Source organism: Mustelus asterias, chromosome 6 (assembly GCF_964213995.1).
Source record: "Mustelus asterias chromosome 6, sMusAst1.hap1.1, whole genome shotgun sequence".
Taxonomy (NCBI): domain Eukaryota; kingdom Metazoa; phylum Chordata; class Chondrichthyes; order Carcharhiniformes; family Triakidae; genus Mustelus; species Mustelus asterias.
The window spans coordinates 69,958,877-69,977,747 of NC_135806.1; the positions used below are offsets into that span (position 1 = coordinate 69,958,877).

Genomic DNA, 18,871 nt, shown 5'->3' on the forward strand with positions numbered 1-18,871 from the left:
ATCTTCATAAGTGTCAATGACCTCCATCATAAAATAAGTTTATTTATTTAAGTGGGGATGTTTGCTGACAACTGCATAATATTCAACACTATTCACAACTTCTAAGATAACGAAGCAGTCACTGCTCGTATGCAGCAAGAACTGAGCACCATTCAAGCATGTGCTGGTAGGTACAACATAAAAACCAGGCACTGACCAGCTCCAACAAGGAAGTATAACCATCTCCCCTTGACATCAACGGCATTACCAGCACTGATTTCCCCACCAAAGCCTCGTGGCTCACCAATGACAGGAAACTTAACTGGTCCAGCCAGATAAATACTGCAATTACAAGAGCAAATCAGAGGCCGAGTATTCTGTAGCAAGTGACACACCTTCTGACTCCCCAAAGCCTCCCCACCATCTGCAAAGCACAAATTAGGAGTGTGATGAAAGACTCACTACCTGCCTGGATGAGTGCAGCTCCAACAATACTGATGAAATTCCACAACGTCCAGGACAAAACAGCATGCTTGATTGGCACCCCTTACATCACTTAAACATTTACTGTCTCCACCATTATGGCTGCATTATGCATCATCTTCAAGATTCAGCACAGCAACCCCCCTATGCTTCATTGACAGCACTTCCTGAACCTGCGACATCTAATGACTAGAAAGTCAAGGACAGCAGACAGCATGGGAAAACAAGTTCTCCTCTAAGTCATATACCATTCTAACTTTGAAATATAGAACCATAGAATTCCTACAGTGCAGCAAGAGGCCATTCAGCCCATCAAGTCTGCACCAACTCTCCGAGAGAACCAGGTCCACTTTCCTGCCCTACCCCCGTAAACTTGTGCATTTACTATGGCTAATCCATCTAACCTACACACCTTTGAACACTAAGGGGCGATTTAGCATGGCCAATCCACCTAACCTGCACATCTCTGGACTGTGGAAGGAATGATGTGGAGATGCCGGCGTTGGACTGGGGTAAACACAGTAAGAAGTTTAACAACACCAGGTTAAAGTCCAACAGGTTTATTGGTAGCAAAAGCCACACAAGCTTTCGGAGCTCCAAGCCCCTTCTTCAGGTGAGTGGGAATTCTGTTCACAAACAGGGCATATAAAGACACAGACTCAATTTACATGAATAATGGTTGGAATGAGAATACTTACAACTAATCAAGTCTTTAAGAAACAAAACAACGTGAGTGGAGCATCAAGACAGGCTAAAAAGATGTGTATTGTCTCCAGACAAGACAGCCAGTGAAACTCTGCAGGTCCAGGCAACTGTGGGGGTTACAGATAGTGTGACATGAACCCAATATCCCGGTTTAGGCCGTCCTCGTGTGTGTGGAACTTGGCTATCAGTTTCTGCTCAGCGACTCTGCGCCGTCGTGTGTCGCAAAGGCCGCCTTGGAGAACGCTTACCCGAATATCAGAGGCCGAATGCCCGTGACCCGATGCATGGTACATTGGGGAAACTATGCAGACGCTGCGACAACGGATGAATGAACACCGCTCGACAATCACCAGGCAAGACTGTTCTCTTCCTGTTGGGGAGCACTTCAGCGGTCACGGGCATTCGGCCTCTGATATTCGGGTAAGCGTTCTCCAAGGCGGCCTTCGCGACACACGACGGCGCAGAGTCGCTGAGCAGAAACTGATAGCCAAGTTCCACACACACGAGGACGGCCTAAACCGGGATATTGGGTTCATGTCACACTATCTGTAACCCCCACAGTTGCCTGGACCTGCAGAGTTTCACTGGCTGTCTTGTCTGGAGACAATACACATCTTTTTAGCCTGTCTTGATGCTCTCTCCACTCACGTTGTTTTGTTTCTTAAAGACTTGATTAGTTGTAAGTATTCTCATTCCAACCATTATTCATGTAAATTGAGTCTGTGTCTTTATATGCCCTGTTTGTGAACAGAATTCCCACTCACCTGAAGAAGGGGCTTGGAGCTCCGAAAGCTTGTGTGGCTTTTGCTACCAAATAAACCTGTTGGACTTTAACCTGGTGTTGTTAAACTTCTTACTGTGGAAGGAAACCAGAGTATCTGGAGGAGACCTACATAGACACAGGGAGAACGTGCAAACTCCACACAGTTAATCAAGGCCAGAATCAAACCCTGGTCCCTGGCGATGCGAGGCAGCAATGCTAACCACTGTGCCACCGTTCCTTCATCGTCACTGGGTCAAAATCATGGAATTGCCTGCCTTTTAGCACTGTGGGCTACCTTCACCACATTGACAACAGCGGTTCAAGATAGCTCACCACCTTCTCAATGGCAAATGCTGATGGGCAGCCAGTTTTTGTCAATCACACCCAACATCCCATGAATGAATAAAGTTTTCACAATGACATAGTACACTTCATAATACTTTTGTCCATTAATCCCAACCTTCTTTGATTAGGTTCAATCTCTGCTTCTGTCATCTCAATGTAAACATCTATTGCCAGCAACAGATCTTATTGTTCAGCAAAACAATTTATATTTTCTGCAATTGCCTTTTTCTGATGGATTGTTGGGAACAAAGTTTGAAAGGAGCAGACACATACCAAATTTGAAAGATGCAGATAGATATGAGAGAAAGACAGCAATTTGCATTTAAATAGCACCTTTAGCATAGCAAAATATTCTAATTGAGGCATTTCATATGAGACATAATCAGACAAAAAGTAAGTTAAGCCAAAGATATAAGCAAGAGAGTGCAAGAGAAAAGACTCACGGGAGACAGAAATAGGAGAGGTGTGTGTGAGAGAGAGAGAGTCAGAGGAGAGATACAGAGAGAGAGGTAATACATGCATCCATTGTTTAAGCATTCATTCAAGGAACATGAGCATGGCACGCTAGGCCAGCATTTATTGTCCATTCCTAAATGCCCTCGAGAAAGCGGTGATGGCGAGTCAAAAAGTGATTTACTTGCTGCAGGGCTCCAACCTCCATCCTGATCTTGTAGCCACAGTATTAATATGGCTTGTCCAATTCAGTTTCTGGTCAATGGTAACCCCCAGGATGTTAATAATGGGGAACTCAGTGATGGTAATGCCACTGAATGTCAAGAAGCGATGGTTAAATTTTCTCTTGTTGGAGACTGGTTTTGTGGCATGGATGCTATTTGCCACGTGTTAACTCAAGCCTGCATATTGTTCAGGTCTTGCTGCATTTGGACATGGCTACTTTAGTATCAGATGTGTTGTGAATGATGCTGAACATCATGCAATCGTCCCACTCCTGACCTTATACTGGAAGGAAGGTCAATAACGAAACAGCTGAAGATGGTTGGGCTTAGAACACTACCCAGAAGAACTCTTGCAGGAATGTCCTGGAACTGAGATGATTGACCACTAACAACCACAACAACATCTTTTGTGCTAGGTATGAATCCAAACAGTGGAGCATTTCGCCTCAATTCCCAATAACTCCAATTTTGCTCGGGCTCCTTGACGCCACACTTATCAAATGCTGTGCCTTGATATCAAGGGTGGTCACTTTCACTCACCTCTGGAGTGCAGCTCTTTTGTCCATGTTTAAACCAAGGCTGTAAAGAGGACAGAAGCCGAGACAGCCCAGTGGAACCCAAACTAAGCATCAATGTGCAGGTTATTGATAAGCAACTGCTGCTTGACATTGATGACTCCTCTCATCAATTTACTGATGAAGAGTAGGCTGTTGGGACAGTAATTTTGGATTCATGCTGCCTTTTGTGCAGAGGATACATCAGGGCAATTTTCCCCATTGCCAAGTAGATGCCAGTGTTGTGGCTGTACTGGAACATCTTGGCAAGGGGCACAGCACATTCTGGATCACAAGTCTTCAGTATTGTTACTAGAATGTCAAGGCCCATAACCGTTGCAATATCCAGTGTCCCCAGCCATTTCCTGATATCGCGTGGAGTGAATCGAATTGGCTGAACACTTGCATCTGTGATGCAGGACCTCGGAGGCAGCCGAGATGGATCAGCCAATTGGAATTTCTGGCTGAAGATGGTTGCAAATGTTTCAGCCTTAACTTTTGCATTGGTGTGCTAGGCTCCCCCATAATTGAGGATTGGGATATTTGTTAGCTTTCTCCTCCAGTGAGTTGTTATTTGTCCACCACTACTTACTACTGGATGTGGCAGAACTGCAGAAATTAGATCTGATCCATGGAATGTGGGATTGCTTAGCTCTATCGCATGCTTCTTATACTGTTTGGCACACAAGTAGTCCTGAGTTGTCACTTCACCCCATTTTTAGGTATGCCTATTATTCCTGGCATGTTCTCATGTAATTTTCATTGAACCAAGGTTGATCCTCTGGTTTGGTGGCAATGGTAGAGTGAGCAATATGCTGGACCACGAGGTTACAGGTTGGGGTCGAGTCCAATTCTGCTATAGTTGATGACCCACTGCACCCCATGAATGCCCAGTCTCAAGTTCTAGATCTGTTCAAAGTCTATCCCATTTAGCAAGGTGGCAGTGGCACACATGATGAAGGGTATCCTCAATGTGAAGACAGGGATTGTGCAGTGGTCCCTCCCACTGATAATGTCATGGTCGGATGGGTCTGCAGCGTTTAGATTAGTGATGATGTTCGTTCCTTCACTATCTTCTGCAGGCCCAATCTAACAAATGAGGACTCGGCCAGCTCAGTCAGTATTGCTGCTACTATGCCACTCTTGGTGATGGGCAGAACTGTGTGTGTGTGTGTGTGTGTGTGTGTGTGTGTGTGTGAGGGTGGGGGGGGGGGGGGGGGGGGGGAGAGGGGTGCACTACTTGATGCAGGATGTTCCCTTGTCCATGTTTCACCTGATAGAATGAAACCTCATGGAGTCCTGCGCCGATGTGGAGGACAACTCTCTCTCGAGTATATATCACTGTACTGCCACTACAGTTGGGCATGTCCTGCTGGTGGGACAGTACATATCCAGGGATGGTGATGGTGGTGTTTGGAACATTATTTGTAAGGTACGATTCTGTGAGTATGACTGTCGGGCTATTGCTCGACTTGGCTGCGGAACAGCACTCCCAATTTTGGCACAAGTCCCCAGATGTTGAAGGAAGGCTTTACATAGTCGACAGGACCGAGTTTGCCCTTGTCACTTCCCGCGCCTAAGTCAATGCCAGGTGGTCCATCTGCTTTAATTCCTTATCGACCTTCTAATAGTTTGATACAACTGGTTGGCTTACTCAGCCATTTAAGCCTTTTCAGAGGGCATTTGCTGTCCTTACCTGGACTGGGCTACATGTGATTCGCGTGGTCTGGAATCACATGTAACCCAGACCAGGTAATGACAGCAAATTTCCTTTCCTAAAGGATATTAGTGAACCAGATGGTTTAATTGTTATAATCAGACTTTTAATTCCAGATTTTTATTGAATGAATTCAAATTCCACTATCTGCCATGGTGAGGTTCAAACCTGGGTCCCCAGAGTAATACACTGAGTCTCTGGAATAATCATCCAGCGACAATACCACTGTGGCACATCAACACAGGAAATGGAAAAAAATCACATAGGTATAAAGCATACTCTTTTGATGCTGGAGTTAAGGCAATGACTAGATAATCTGTTTCTGAGATACGCTTGAAAATAAATACTGGTCAAGACATTAGGCAGAACTGCCTGCCCTACTTTCATTTGAATATCATGACAGATTATTTTGTGCCCACTTGGGGTAACAAATGGGACTGTTACAGTATCTCCAACAGTGCTACACTTCAATATTGTACTGGGGTGTCAGCCTCTCAAGCAAGATGTGATCCCACAAATTTCTGACTCAGACTGGAGAATGCTATCGCTCAGTGATAGAAGAACAGTTGAATAGGACACAAGAGAAGCATGAGCAATAACTCAATAACTACTGAGTAAGGTTGGGTAAGATCTTAAGGCAGCACCCTCCATCCATGAAATTGCAAGTGAGGTCTCAAGAACTGGCGAAACCAAGAACTCACAAATATCACCGGTGAGATTATGATTTCCAATTTTTGCCTCCCCTCACTGGTGATGTAATGAGGTTCACAATCATAATAAACGAGAACCTAATTTCCATTCATTTCAATAAATTTAAATGAAATTAAAGACCCCCCTCACCAGATCTTCCCCCCTCACTAGACTTATGTAACATCAGTGAGATTCACAACAAGGTCAACCAGACGTGAACCTGTGGTGGGGATCGCCCTGGGGATGCAGAGATCACTCGAGCCTCCACGGGAGGGGGGCATAGCCAGGCAGTGCTCTGGCAATTCCCCCAGCACAGGTTGGCATTGCCAGGTTGGCAAGGGGGGGTGGAAGAGAGCCGATGCCAGCAATGATGGGGGGAGGGGTGTGGTTGGGAAAGGTCACAGATACTTCAGTGGTGTGTGTGTGTGTGTGTGTGTGTGTGTGTCGGGGGGGGGGGGGGGGGGGGGGGGGGGGATCATTTTCTTCAATCATTGGGGTATTCTTTAAGAAGCCAGCACCCAGATCTCAGTGGTGCTTGTTCCCAGCTCTAAGAGTCCTGTTTCGCCAGAGTGATGGCACAAACCAAGGCAACTCATTTTTTTGGCAGTTAAAAGTGACCAAGATGTAGAGTGAAAATTGGTCAGTGGAGCTGGACAGTTCCACACCAGTTTTTTTCCACCTGAATTGACACTGTCAAATTCTTGTAAGATTATGTCCGTTATATAATGTTCATTTAACAGTACCTTTTGGATAAAGACAACTAATTGCTCCCCAGAGCGACTGATTTCAATCAATATGCTAGAAAGCATTCCTACTGTGCCAGAGAATGTATCAAATGATTTTTTCATTAATAGCTTTTGCTGACTAGCCACTTAAATCAGGTTTTCCTCAAGTATGTGCTACTTGCAAGATTGGGATCCAAATGGTTCTGTGCTAAGACAGTTCATCTGAGAATGAATGGTACAGCAAAGGAGGCCACTCAGTCCTGTGAAACAACTATCCCATTAGTTCCACTCTGCAACACTTTCCCCATTGTTTAGCACATTTTTCATTCCAAGTATATATCCAAATCCCATTTCGAAGTTACTGCTGAAATTGCTTTCATTAATTTTTCAGGCAGTGCATTCCAGAATCCAAAAAAAAAACTTGAATTAATTTAAATGTTCAGACAACATGATCAAACAAGGTCATTTCTTATTTGTTTGGGGTGGAGTGCAACTTAAATAGTCTTGGATTTCTGCTGCCCTCTTCCCACCAAGGTCTGGCCTGATCTAATGCCCCTTTTAAGGCCTGACCCAAATGTGACTCCCCCAGCCTACACCTTTCCAGAGGTCCGATATGACACCCAACTCCCTGGAGGCCTGATCCAACCCACTTACCTTATACACTCACCATTTCCCTGGTCTGTGATGGACCTTTAAACTAACTGGACCTTTAACTTACCTGATTTATGACAGCTGGTGCCATAAAAAAAAGGGGCATGGTCTCCTTATATCTAACTAAGCTTCACTTGATGCAAGGCCTCAGGGATGTACGACACTGCCTAGCCTGAGTCGGAAATTAGGATTGGAAAAAAGTTCAGGTAAGAAAGTAGGAGCAGAGGGGCCACTCTGGAAAAGTTCACCCATTATCTTTTATCACTTAAAAGGTCACTTAAAACATGAGACTAGATTATAAGTTTTATTTGGTTAAAAGGTGTTTTACAAGCGATATACCAAATCATATTTAAAATTATCCTGAAAATTAGGAAAGCAATATTTCACAAATATTAACATTTTTGCCATTGCTACTGAGGAAGTGATAAAATTTGATATTTATTTTTGTTTTTTTCAAAACCCCTTCTTACATGAAAATAACAGATGAAAAGAAATTGATAAATGCTTTTTTAAAAAAATCACTCCACAGCGATCCATCGCACTGAGGTTCATTCATGGCTGTTGTAGTGATGTCAACATCAATTCCTCATCTGTTCCTTCTACCACCGACATCTCCCAGGTCACCCCCTACCAATTTCCTTAAATCCTGAAATGGCCAAATTTATTGTTCAAAGCAGTTTGGTATCTAACCCAGAGCTTTTAGAACCCTGGAAAACACACAATACACAATTTTCAGGACTCAATGGCTCAAAATCAGTTTCTAGGCTAATATGAAATTATAGTTCACTTTATGTAGAGCACCTCCTCATAGCAACAATGTGGCAAGATAATGGAATAATATTTTTGAAAATTGACCACACTTTCACAAAAGGTAGTGAATTTGTAAGGAAATTATAGAACAACACTAGAGTATTAAACCAATTTCAGGTTCATATCTTATTATATGTCTAAACAGAAATTATAAAAAGCCATTTTTGTGCACGTTATGATTTTATTAGTTGTAGTACTAGTGTGAATTGGAAAGCAAAGATGTAGAAGTTGAACAGGGCAAAGCAGTATGCTGAGTGACATGAATGGAACTATAAAAATTGAACAAAAATTTTATTACAGTATCTTCACAATTGTACAATTACCTGGAGTTTTGCATGCAATTCTTATTAAATACAAACTGCAACACTTAACACAGAATTAGAAACAGCAAGAAGACAAGAGAATGAACCAAATTAAAACTGCAAAAGTGAGAGTAAACAAACACTAAGAGAACATGTCCTACTCTAAAGATATGTTTTGCAAAATTCTCTTCTCAGCCTTCTTTGATTTGTGCAACTTGCATGTATTTTAGTTCGAAATGTTCAAGAATACAGGTATGCTGTCCGTTTTTCTGTCTATCCCTATGTACTTTCCAGTATGCAACTTTTCAACTAAAAACAAAAACATCATAGAACAGTAAGACACTAACAAGACTACTTATGGTATTGGCTGTAGACAACTGGACTGTTATGAATGCATGCATTGATGGTATACAGCAATTTGATCAGATTAATCATCAGCATGGTCATTGTCAACCTATTCCATTCTTTGCAGGCCTTTCCTTTCTGCAAGCGTGGTAAAGAAGGAAAGAAGTAAAATAACTGGTTAGTTTCACTGCAGTTTTCTGTGCCACCTTTCATTGGAAAAATACTCAAGCACACAATCACCATATCAGTGATACTGAGTGCATATTGTATATACAGTAAGCAGTGCTGAAGCATACACCATTCTAAAACATCCTCATAAGTAAAAAAAAACAAATGCAAATTTCATTTTTCAATATTAGAAATACCCTTGTACAGTAAATGGAGCCAAGAAACTGTAATCAATTACCTGTAACATCTGCATGCCAATCCCTTCTCTCAACCTATATGGTCTAATTACTCCATCTTCATGAATAAATCGAGGTGGCCGAAGGCTCACAACATCTTCTGATGTTTCTGTAGCTCTAGCAAAAGAAGGAAACATCTAAATAATGTGCATCTAAATGTGAAAAAAACCTAGTGTATAATAATTTCCAGCTGACAGCATTCATTCTATGTAAAGTGCAATTTGCAGGGATGAATATTGAAAACTACTGATAGTGTATAAAGTATATCTAATGCTTCACTTGGTGAACCAGCACGAAAATTGTTTCAGAAACTTCAATAATTGATGGAATATACTAGAATTAATGAATATTCTCATCTCTTTTAATAAATTTCTGTCATAGTGAAACACATCATAAAGCCAATTCATATTAAAAAGAATTAGAATGCCATGCCCAGCATGGATATCATATTCCTAACTGTCAAGATATGGACTGTAGTCAACCGTCCCTTATTTTACACAATTGTCCTGTATTTGAAGTCACCACCCAGTGTCGAATACTGTGGGGATGGCGTTTCCCCTTAATTTTAATCCCCCTCCACTCCCTCCCTGATCTGATATATGTAGCACCACTCCAACCCTGCTCTAATGGACCCCCTTGCCAGAATGTCTCTTAACCTTCTTCAGGAGAGTTGGGTACCCTGGTCATGTGGACTTTACAATCTTGAATTTAAAAATTGGATAATGCTGCAAAGGTGGCCGATGAGAGTTAGTTGACTATTGTTATTTCTGTCAAAGAAGTGTCTCAAGTCTCTGGAAAGTTCTCACTGTAAATTACAGTGGATGGGTTGCCCTCCCTTGAATAGGCCTGTTGGAGAGAAATCACTTGTCAAATTTACAGTCCCATTGTCTGTGTATTTGCCAAAACTCAAAACCATTGGCCTCCCAGACAGTATCTGTGAGCTTGACACTGAAGAAAGAGATGTGCAGAGAAATCAGTTTATTACAAGCAGGTGTGAACAGCTACCATTAAAACTCCATTGTGTAGTCATGGCTCCTAATTTCAAAATGTTTATGTGGACAACAGAAATAGTCACACAATCGTAACCAACTTTAGCTAAGGAACCTTATTACTTCAAAAACGAGGCAGTGACTGATCAATCTGGAAACCATCACACAAAATGGGCCATTCATCCACCCAGAAAAGAACACAGCCTAATAACCAGTCTTCCCAGGGAGTGTGAGAGGCACGAATTCATTTTCACCTGCAAAGATTCACCTTTACAGAAACTTGACCAAATCTCATCTGGAAATCCAGAGGTTTTCAATTTAGATTCATCTAAAAAGAACCACAAGAGAGAATGTATCCAGGAATGCAATTTGTGCATCTTAAAGGAACCATTTAACTACATGATTTGCTTCTTGTTATTCTATTAACAATCTAGCTGTATGCTTTGTGCTTCAGAGTCCATGTGTGGGGTGCGTGGGGGGTTGGTGTGTGTATGTGCGCGCGTGCGCGCAGCATCAGGGTATGAGTGTTTTAAGTTGTATTTGCATTTCCAGGTGGCACATGAGTAAATATAGGGCGCATTTCTTCCAAAAAATAAGTGTTGTCCTCAGTAGGAAAAGCAGTGAAATTACCAGCAAGTGGGACAGCACAATCCAGATCACAATCCACCCACACTTAGGCCAGAATTCTCCGACCTCCCCCTCAGCTGGGATTCTTCAGATCTGCTGCTGTGAATGGAGTTTTGGCTGAGCACCAAATTCTCCATTCTCACAGACAGCCGTGGCAGGGCAAAGGAGACTGGAGAAACCAGCCTTAATAATTTTTTTGGGACTTGGGGAGATTCCCGCTGGGAAAGCGATGCATGTACCTAAAGATGCCGGCCAGGTTGGCTCCTCTGAGATTGGGGTACCATTTAAATAGGGCACCCAGATCTCCAGACAACTCTATAAGCCCCTCCTACCCCCACTCCCGATCTCTTACTCATTAGTAAAGACCCCCTGCCCCCACTTGCCGTCATCATTCTCCATTCATAACATGATTTGCATCTGCGCACACGGGGCCGAAGAATCGTTCCCCTTATCGTTTCTTCTGATTCAAACTTTCCTGAAAGCCTGCTTCATGTCTAGTACTAAAAATCACAACATCCAAAAGGTTTAAAGCATTCCTTTAAAACAGTTGTAAAAAATTAAACAATCCAAGGCCTTCACTGGGAATATCTGATGTTTCATAAAGCTTCAAAATTCAAGCTTGATTTGGGAAGTGCTCCACAAATTCTATTACCTTTCAACCAATGCAATCCCCTTCTCTGTCACTTGCTCAGGCTGAATTACCAATGCACAACCTGGCACCCTGCGACTGTCTTGCCAATATCTAACCACATGATCAGTAGTACCAAGGATATAACAATAGTACCCCCTTGTGGTCTGAACTGGATATTGATTCTTAGACATGCTTTCATAAACATTTCGAAAATCTTTCAGTAGGTGGACTGAAAACACTTAGTGAGAGAAATACTACTGCATATCGTCTAGCTGTTTTACAGACAGGCGAGGCGGCCAACAGTTACAGCAAATCCCAATTCCTTCACCTCTCTAAAATCAGATTTTACAAAATCATTACCCCTCTGTAGGCTGACTTATTTTTGTGCATGACATTTTCTTTACAACTTGTGAAAAGAGCCATAATCCACTCTCAAATCCTAATCACGATGAGAAAAAGATTAAAATTCAAAGGCATGACAAAAATGGTTCTAAAATTGTGAAGAATTCACTATGTTTTTGAAATGAGGGGCGGAATCTTGTGAAATCCCTGGGAGAAGGAAACAATGCTATAAATTGAACAAGTTGTTTATTAAGTTGGTAGATCAAGGCCAATGCAAGTTTTTGACGGCAGGAACCTATTTTTAATTAGCATATCATGCATGCTCATTAAAACACAACTTCATGTGGATGTGGATAGGCCGACAAGAGGTGAGGCCACATTGGATTTGGTACTGGGAAATGAACCGGGCCAAGTGTTAAATTTGGTTGTGGGAGAGCACTTTGGAGATAGTGACCACAATTCGGTGTCTTTTGTTATTGCAATGGAGAGGGATAGGGCCGTACGGCAGGGCAAGGTTTACAATTGGGGGAGAGGTAATTATGATGCGATTAGGCAAGAATTAGGGGGCATAAGATGGGAACAGAAACTGTCAGGGAAAGGCACTAATGAAAAGTGGAACTTTTTCAAGGAATAAATACTGGGTGTCTTTGATAGGTATGTCCCTGTCAGGCAGGGAGGAAATGGCCGAGTGAGGGAACCATGGTTCACGAAAGAGGTGGAATGTCTTGTGAAAAGGAAGAGGGAAGCTTATGTAGGGATGAGGAAACAAGGATCAGATGGCTCGATTGAGGGTTACAAGTTAGCAAGGAATGAGCTGAAAAAGGGGCTTAGGAGAGCTAGGAGGGGACATGAGAAGTCCTTGGCGGGTCGGATCAAGTAAAACCCCAAGGCTTTTTACTCTTATGTGAGGAATAAAAGAATGACTAGGGTGAGGTTAGGGCCAGTCAAGGACAGTAGTGGGAACTTGTGTATGGAGTCAGTAGAGATAGGCGAGGTGATGAATGAATACTTTTCTTCAGTGTTCACCGAGGAGAGGGGCCATGTTTTTGAGGAAGAGGTGTTACAGGCTAATAGGCTGGAGGAAATAGATGTTCGGAGGGAGAATGTACTGGCAGTTTTGAATAAACTGAAGGTCGATAAGTCCCCTGGGTCTGATGAAATATATCCTAGGATTCTTTGGGAGGCAAGGGATGAGATTGCAGAGCCTTTGACTTTGATCTTTGGGTCCTCACTGTCCATGGGGATGGTGCCAGAGTACTGGAGAGTGGCGAATGTTGTTCCTCTGTTTAAGAAAGGGAATAGAAATGACCCTGGTAATTATAGACCAGTTAGTCTTACTTCGGTGGTTGGTAAATTGATGGAAAAGGTCCTTGGGGATGGGATTTACGACCATTTAGAAAGATGCGGATTAATCCGGGATAGTCAGCACGGACTCGTGAAGGGCAAGTCGTGCCTCACAAATTTGATAGCATTTTTTGAGGGGGTAACTAAGTGTGTTGATGAAGGTAGGGCAGTTGATGTCATATACATGGATTTTAGTAAGGCATTTGATAAGGTCCCCCATGGTCGGCTTATGATGAAAGTAAGGAGGTGTGGGATAGAGGGAAAGTTGGCCGATTGGATAGGTAACTGGCTATCTGATCGAAGACAGAGGGTGATGGTGGATGGAAAATTTTCGGACTGGAGGCAGGTTGCTAGCGGAGTGCCACAGGGATCAGTGCTTGGTCCTCTGCTCTTTGTGATTTTTATTAATGACTTAGAGGAGGGGGCTGAAGGGTGGATCAGTAAATTTGCTGATGACACCAAGATTGGTGGAGTAGTGGATGAGGTGGAGGGCTGTTGTAGGCTGCAAAGAGACATAGATAGGATGCAAAGCTGGGCTGAAAAATGGCAAATGGAGTTTAACGCTGATAAATGTGAGGTGATTCATTTTGGTAGGACTAATTTAAATGTGGATTACAGGGTCAAAGGTAGGGCTCTGAAGACTGTGGAGGAACAGAGAGATCTTGGGGTCCATATCCACAGATCTCTGAAGGTTGCCACTCAAGTGGATAGAGCTATGAAGAAGGCCGATAGTGTGTTATCTTTTATTAACGGGGGTTGGAGTTTAAGGGCCGTGGGGTTATGCTGCAACTGTACAGGACCTTGGTGAGACCACATTTGGAATATTGTGTGCAGTTCTGGTCACCTCACTATAAGAAGGATGTGGAAGCGCTGGAAAGAGTGCAGAGGAGATTTACCAGGATGCTGCCTGGTTTGGAGGGTAGGTCTTATGAGGAAAGGTTGAGGGAGCTCGGGCTGTTCTCTCTGGAGCGGAGGAGGCTGAGGGGAGACTTAATAGAGGTTTATAAAATGATGAAGGGGATAGATAGAGTGAACGTTCAAAGACTATTTCCTCGGGTGGATGGAGCTATTACAAGGGGGCATAACTATAGGGTTCATGGTGGGAGATATAGGAAGGATATCAGAGGTAGGTTCTTTACGCAGAGAGTGGTTGGGGTGTGGAATGGACTGCCTGCAGTGATAGTGGAGTCAGACACTTTAGGAACATTTAAGCGGTTATTGGATAGGCACATGGAGCACACCAGGATGATAGGGAGTGGGATAGCTTGATCTTGGTTTCAGATAAAGCTCGGCACAACATCATGGGCTGAAGGGCCTGTTCTGTGCTGTACTGTTCTATGTTCTATGTTCACCAGGTTAAACTGTATTTTAGGAATTAGGTACGCAGCAAACGGGAAACACATGCCTTTGGATTCATGATGGTTAAAAAGTGGCATGCAACAGGTGAACTAGACTTCCTGGTGGATTTGGACCGGGTAGGAGCTGCTTTTTCTGTAGGGGGAACTTTGTTGAATGGGGAGAGGAGACATTGGTGCGGGCTTTTAGCTATGAAAGGGGAACAGGCGTGGCTGACAATGGAGGGAGGATGATGGCTGTGAAAAGGAGCATGGCTGAGGGAAGGGATGAGGTGGCTGTCAAAGGGGAAACGTGCGTGGCTGACAGAGGGATGGAGAATAGTGGATGACAGAGGGAAGAAGCCAGACTACACAAGCAAAGTCAATATTTACAGATGGTATATGAAGCGTGATTGTTGGGAGATCAAGGGTTTTACAGTGCAGGTCAATGGTGAGGTCTTGAGAGTTGAGGGTAACAGAGGGCAACTCAAGGATGATGGATGCAAGTCAAGGTTCCAGTTAGAGAGAAATGACCGATGCTAATGGTGCAAGCTCTAGGATGAATGATAGTTGGTCAAGTGTAATGGTGGCGGGTTGAAGGCAGAGCAAGTGTGATGGAGCCATGTGTCAGACTAATGGCCTCAATGCATTCAAATTTCAGCCAGAATGCAGCTTCTGCAAGATCTTTCGACCTTCTTCTGAAATGTTGCAGGGAGTGGGTGCCCGTTTGGCTGCCGTTCAAATACAGTATTTGGACCTTTGCCACTGCAAGATAGCGTCGGGCTGGTGACTTCCTGTCTTATCTCATTGCATAATTAGCCGTGGTCCACACCTTGTATATCTAATTGGCTGCTCACCATGTAATTGTTCATTGTCAGCTGCCCCATTTACAAGCAGTTCCATCTCACTTACAGTCCTGTGGTCAGGACCCATGGCGTGAGAAGATTTCTCCCATTTATATGTGATTTCACCTTATATTTTACCTTTTTATCCCTTGAAAAGTGCTGCTGGCCAGGTCAATGACGCCTCCAGTGGGCCTTGCCACTGCTCCAACCAAGCCTTTGCCAATGCCTTTAAAGAAACCAGCTGCACCTTCCTTCTGTGCACCTACAAAATTAAAATACTTTAGTTTTCCATAATTATGAACATTTAAAACTTGATAAATTATCACAATAATTTTCTTTTTACCTTTAATAGGTTTTGTCACTATTCCTGTGATTCCACTCACAAAGCCCTAAAAAGATTTTAAAAAATGACATTATAAAATAACATTTTCAAACTTTTTGTTGAATATTACAGTATTATGGCATAATATAGTTAAAGTATACAACTCTGAACTATCTTGAGAAACAACCAAAAGAATCAGCAACCATCTATGCAGTAGGGGACTGTATTACAGCGCTTACATACTAAACTAGTAATCCAGAAATCTGGACAAATAATTGAAAGGATGCACATTCAAATCCCACCACAGCAGTTTGAAATTTTGAATTCAATCTTTCAATAAATTTGCACATAAGTAGTTGGTATCAGTAAAGGAAACCTTGAAGCTGTTGCATTATCATAAAAATCTTACTGGTTCATTAAAAAAATCTGCTTTCATTACAGTTCCATGCTAACGAGATTAATTCTGAACTACCCTCTAAATTGCCCCAGCAAGCTTCTCAATTGTCTAAAGCACCTGCAGAGGATAATAATGTTAAAACTGGACAGACCACTTGATTGCATCATGTGTGGGTGGTGAGGTGGCACAGTGGTTCAATTCTGGGCTTGGGTGATTGTATGGCATTTGCATGTTCACCCTGTATCTGCATGGGTTTACTTGGGGTGCTCTGATTTCCTCCCACAGTCCAAAGATGTGCAAGTTAGGCCATGCTAAATTGCCCCTTAGTGTCCAAAGATGTGCAAGTTAGGGAGATCAGCAGTGTAAATACATGGGGTTATGGGGATAGGGCCTGGAGAATCAGTGCAGTCTCAATAGGCCAAATGGCCTCCTTCTGTGCTATAGTGATTCTATGATTACAGCAAAGGCCCGCTGAGCTCTGTGGACCTGCACTGCCCTTTTTATTAAAATATGGAAACTTGTGCCAGAGAAAGAAAAGCTGTCTAACAGTCAAATAACAAAGTGGCCCACATTTAAGCCACTATGTCCTTCAGGCAGAACAGTCCTAACGTGGCTAGCTGCACAGTGGTATAGTGTCAAGGGAATGGGTTGAAGAGATGAAGTAACCATTGGAGTCAGCTGATGAATCAGTACTGTATGCTGAACACCAGTTGGAGGAAGTATTGATGGTGACAAGTGCACAGAATCAACTCTTGATCGGGAACTTCAATGTCCAAGAAGAGTGTCTTGGTAGTGACTATCAAAACAGGATTTATATCAGTTGGTGAAAGAAACAACATGAGACACCAATATGCTTGTGCTAATTTTCACCAATTTACCGATCACAGGTGAGCTTTTTCATGACTGCATTGCTGGAATAACCACTGCACATTCCATGTGGAGACCAAGGGCTGGACTTTCACGCTTCCGTCCATATAGGAGCAGAGGCAGGCTGGCAGAAACTTGGTGTATTGGACCTGATTATGAGCATCACACATCCATTCCTATTGCTGGAAAGTGTGGGATAAGGGTGTGGAGAGCGAGCGTGCACATAGCTGTCCCGACCTTGCTGGCTCCATTGCTGATGAGTAGGGACAGCATTTCAGACCCTGCCCTGTAATTTTGATAGATTCAAGCTGCCTTCTGGAGGTGAAGTTGTTCATACCAGTTGAGAGATGTTGTGAACCATAGTAGAACCTTAGTCTGGAGCAGAAAACCTTTCGACAGGAAAGTTTGAAAGGTGTTGCCAACTTCGCGTGTCATGAAGAGTTATGATAAGCTACATATATTTTCAATGCAGTGATTTATGATAGGACTTTGTTCTTAATAGATGAGTAACCATTAAATTGACCAGCATTAGGAAAGTGGTAAAGTCTTCAGATACTTTGTGCATTGAACAATATTGACATTCAGATCCGACTGTGTCGGTTCTGACTTAATTGTTCCATTTAATGGCAGTCTGAGATCTGTTTCCCTGATTTAAAGCTTGAACAGATGGCTAAACTCTTCAAAAGACTCTAAAGGCTTCTGAAAGGTTTGTTGACACAACTATGAAATGGAATCCTTTTATGAATGCTTGGTCCAGTAATGGAGACAGCTCTGCAGAGGTAATTGATAGTCATTTAACAGAATCTTATGCAAGTTCGGCTGAGCTCCAAACCTCACTAATGAAGTCTGCCTAGAAGGGTTTGTTCACACAGCTGTGAAAGTTGCTGTGGGCTTGCTTATTTTGACAGTTTCATGGCCATTAATAGGATTTTTTAAAATGGTTACTGAATATGTTTCTTTATTTTGAAAGTTTTATGAGCATCTCAAAGACTTCCTAACATTACAGAGCTCCAGGAGCTCTGTACATATGGATTCTTGGTGAGTGGGCAAGGGGATACAGAGGATGTTGGGCATAAAACATATATGGGGGCATGAAGAACATTTTAGAAAAATATTTATTGGTATCACAAGTAGGCTTACATTAACACTGCAATGAAGTTACTGTGAAAATCCCCTATCGAGAAAATAGAGGAAAAGATTTATGAAAGGGTTTGACAAACCTATTGGAGCTTTTTGAGGATGTTATTTGTAGCATAGATAAAGGAGAACCAGTGGAATTTTCAGAAGGCTTTTAATAAGGTATCATATAGGTTAGTAAACAAAATTAGAGCACATGGGATTGGGGGTGACATACTAGTATGGATTGAGAATTGTTCAACAGACAGAAAGCAGAGAAAAGGAATAAATTGGCTATTCTCAGGATGGTAGATATACTAGTGGGTTACCACAAGGATCAGTGCTAGGACCACAGCTATTTACAATTTATACAATGATTTGGATGTGGGAACCAATTGTAATATTTGCAAATTTGCTGATGATGCAAAGCTAGATGGGGATATAAGTTGTGAGAAGGATGCAAGGCTTCAAGCAGACTAGGACAGGCTAAGTGAATGGGCAAGAACATGGCAGATGGAATATTATGTGAATACGTGGGAAGTTATCCACTGTGGTGGAAAAAAACAGAAAGAATATTTCTTAAATGGAGAGATTGTGAAGTAGTGGTGTCTAAAGGGACCTAGGTGTCCTTGTTCATGAGTCATTTAAAGCTGGGAGGCAGGTGTAACAATCAATAAGGAAGACAGATGGTATGTTGTCCTTCATCGGAAGGGAATTTGAATACAGAAGGAAAGGTGCAATTATAGAGAGCCTTGGTGTCACCACGCCTGGGACATTGTGCACAGTTTTTGTCTCCTTATCTAAGCAAGGATATACTTAGAGGGAGTGCGATGGAGCATAACCAAGGATGGCGGAATTTTCTTATGAGGCGATAGTGAGGAAACTGCCTGTATTCTCTGAGTTTTGA

The 18,871-nt window shown here is 42.7% G+C and overlaps 1 protein-coding gene across 3 annotated transcripts in view; it reads right to left on the reverse strand.

The window, feature by feature from the left end:
• Positions 1–18,871, reverse strand: part of vps13a (vacuolar protein sorting 13 homolog A) — a 434,277-nt gene that overhangs the window by 38,717 nt on the left and 376,689 nt on the right. For 2 of the 3 annotated variants that reach the window (XM_078214517.1, XM_078214516.1), the window contains exons 66-68: positions 15,606–15,651; positions 15,401–15,524; positions 9,153–9,267 (exon numbers count right to left, since the gene is read on the reverse strand). In XM_078214517.1, coding sequence (XP_078070643.1) covers positions 9,153–9,267; positions 15,401–15,524; positions 15,606–15,651 — 285 coding nt within the window. Of the gene's footprint in view, positions 1–8,265; positions 8,885–9,152; positions 9,268–15,400; positions 15,525–15,605; positions 15,652–18,871 lie in introns of those variants that run through there. The other variant, XM_078214518.1, reaches the window with a different exon arrangement.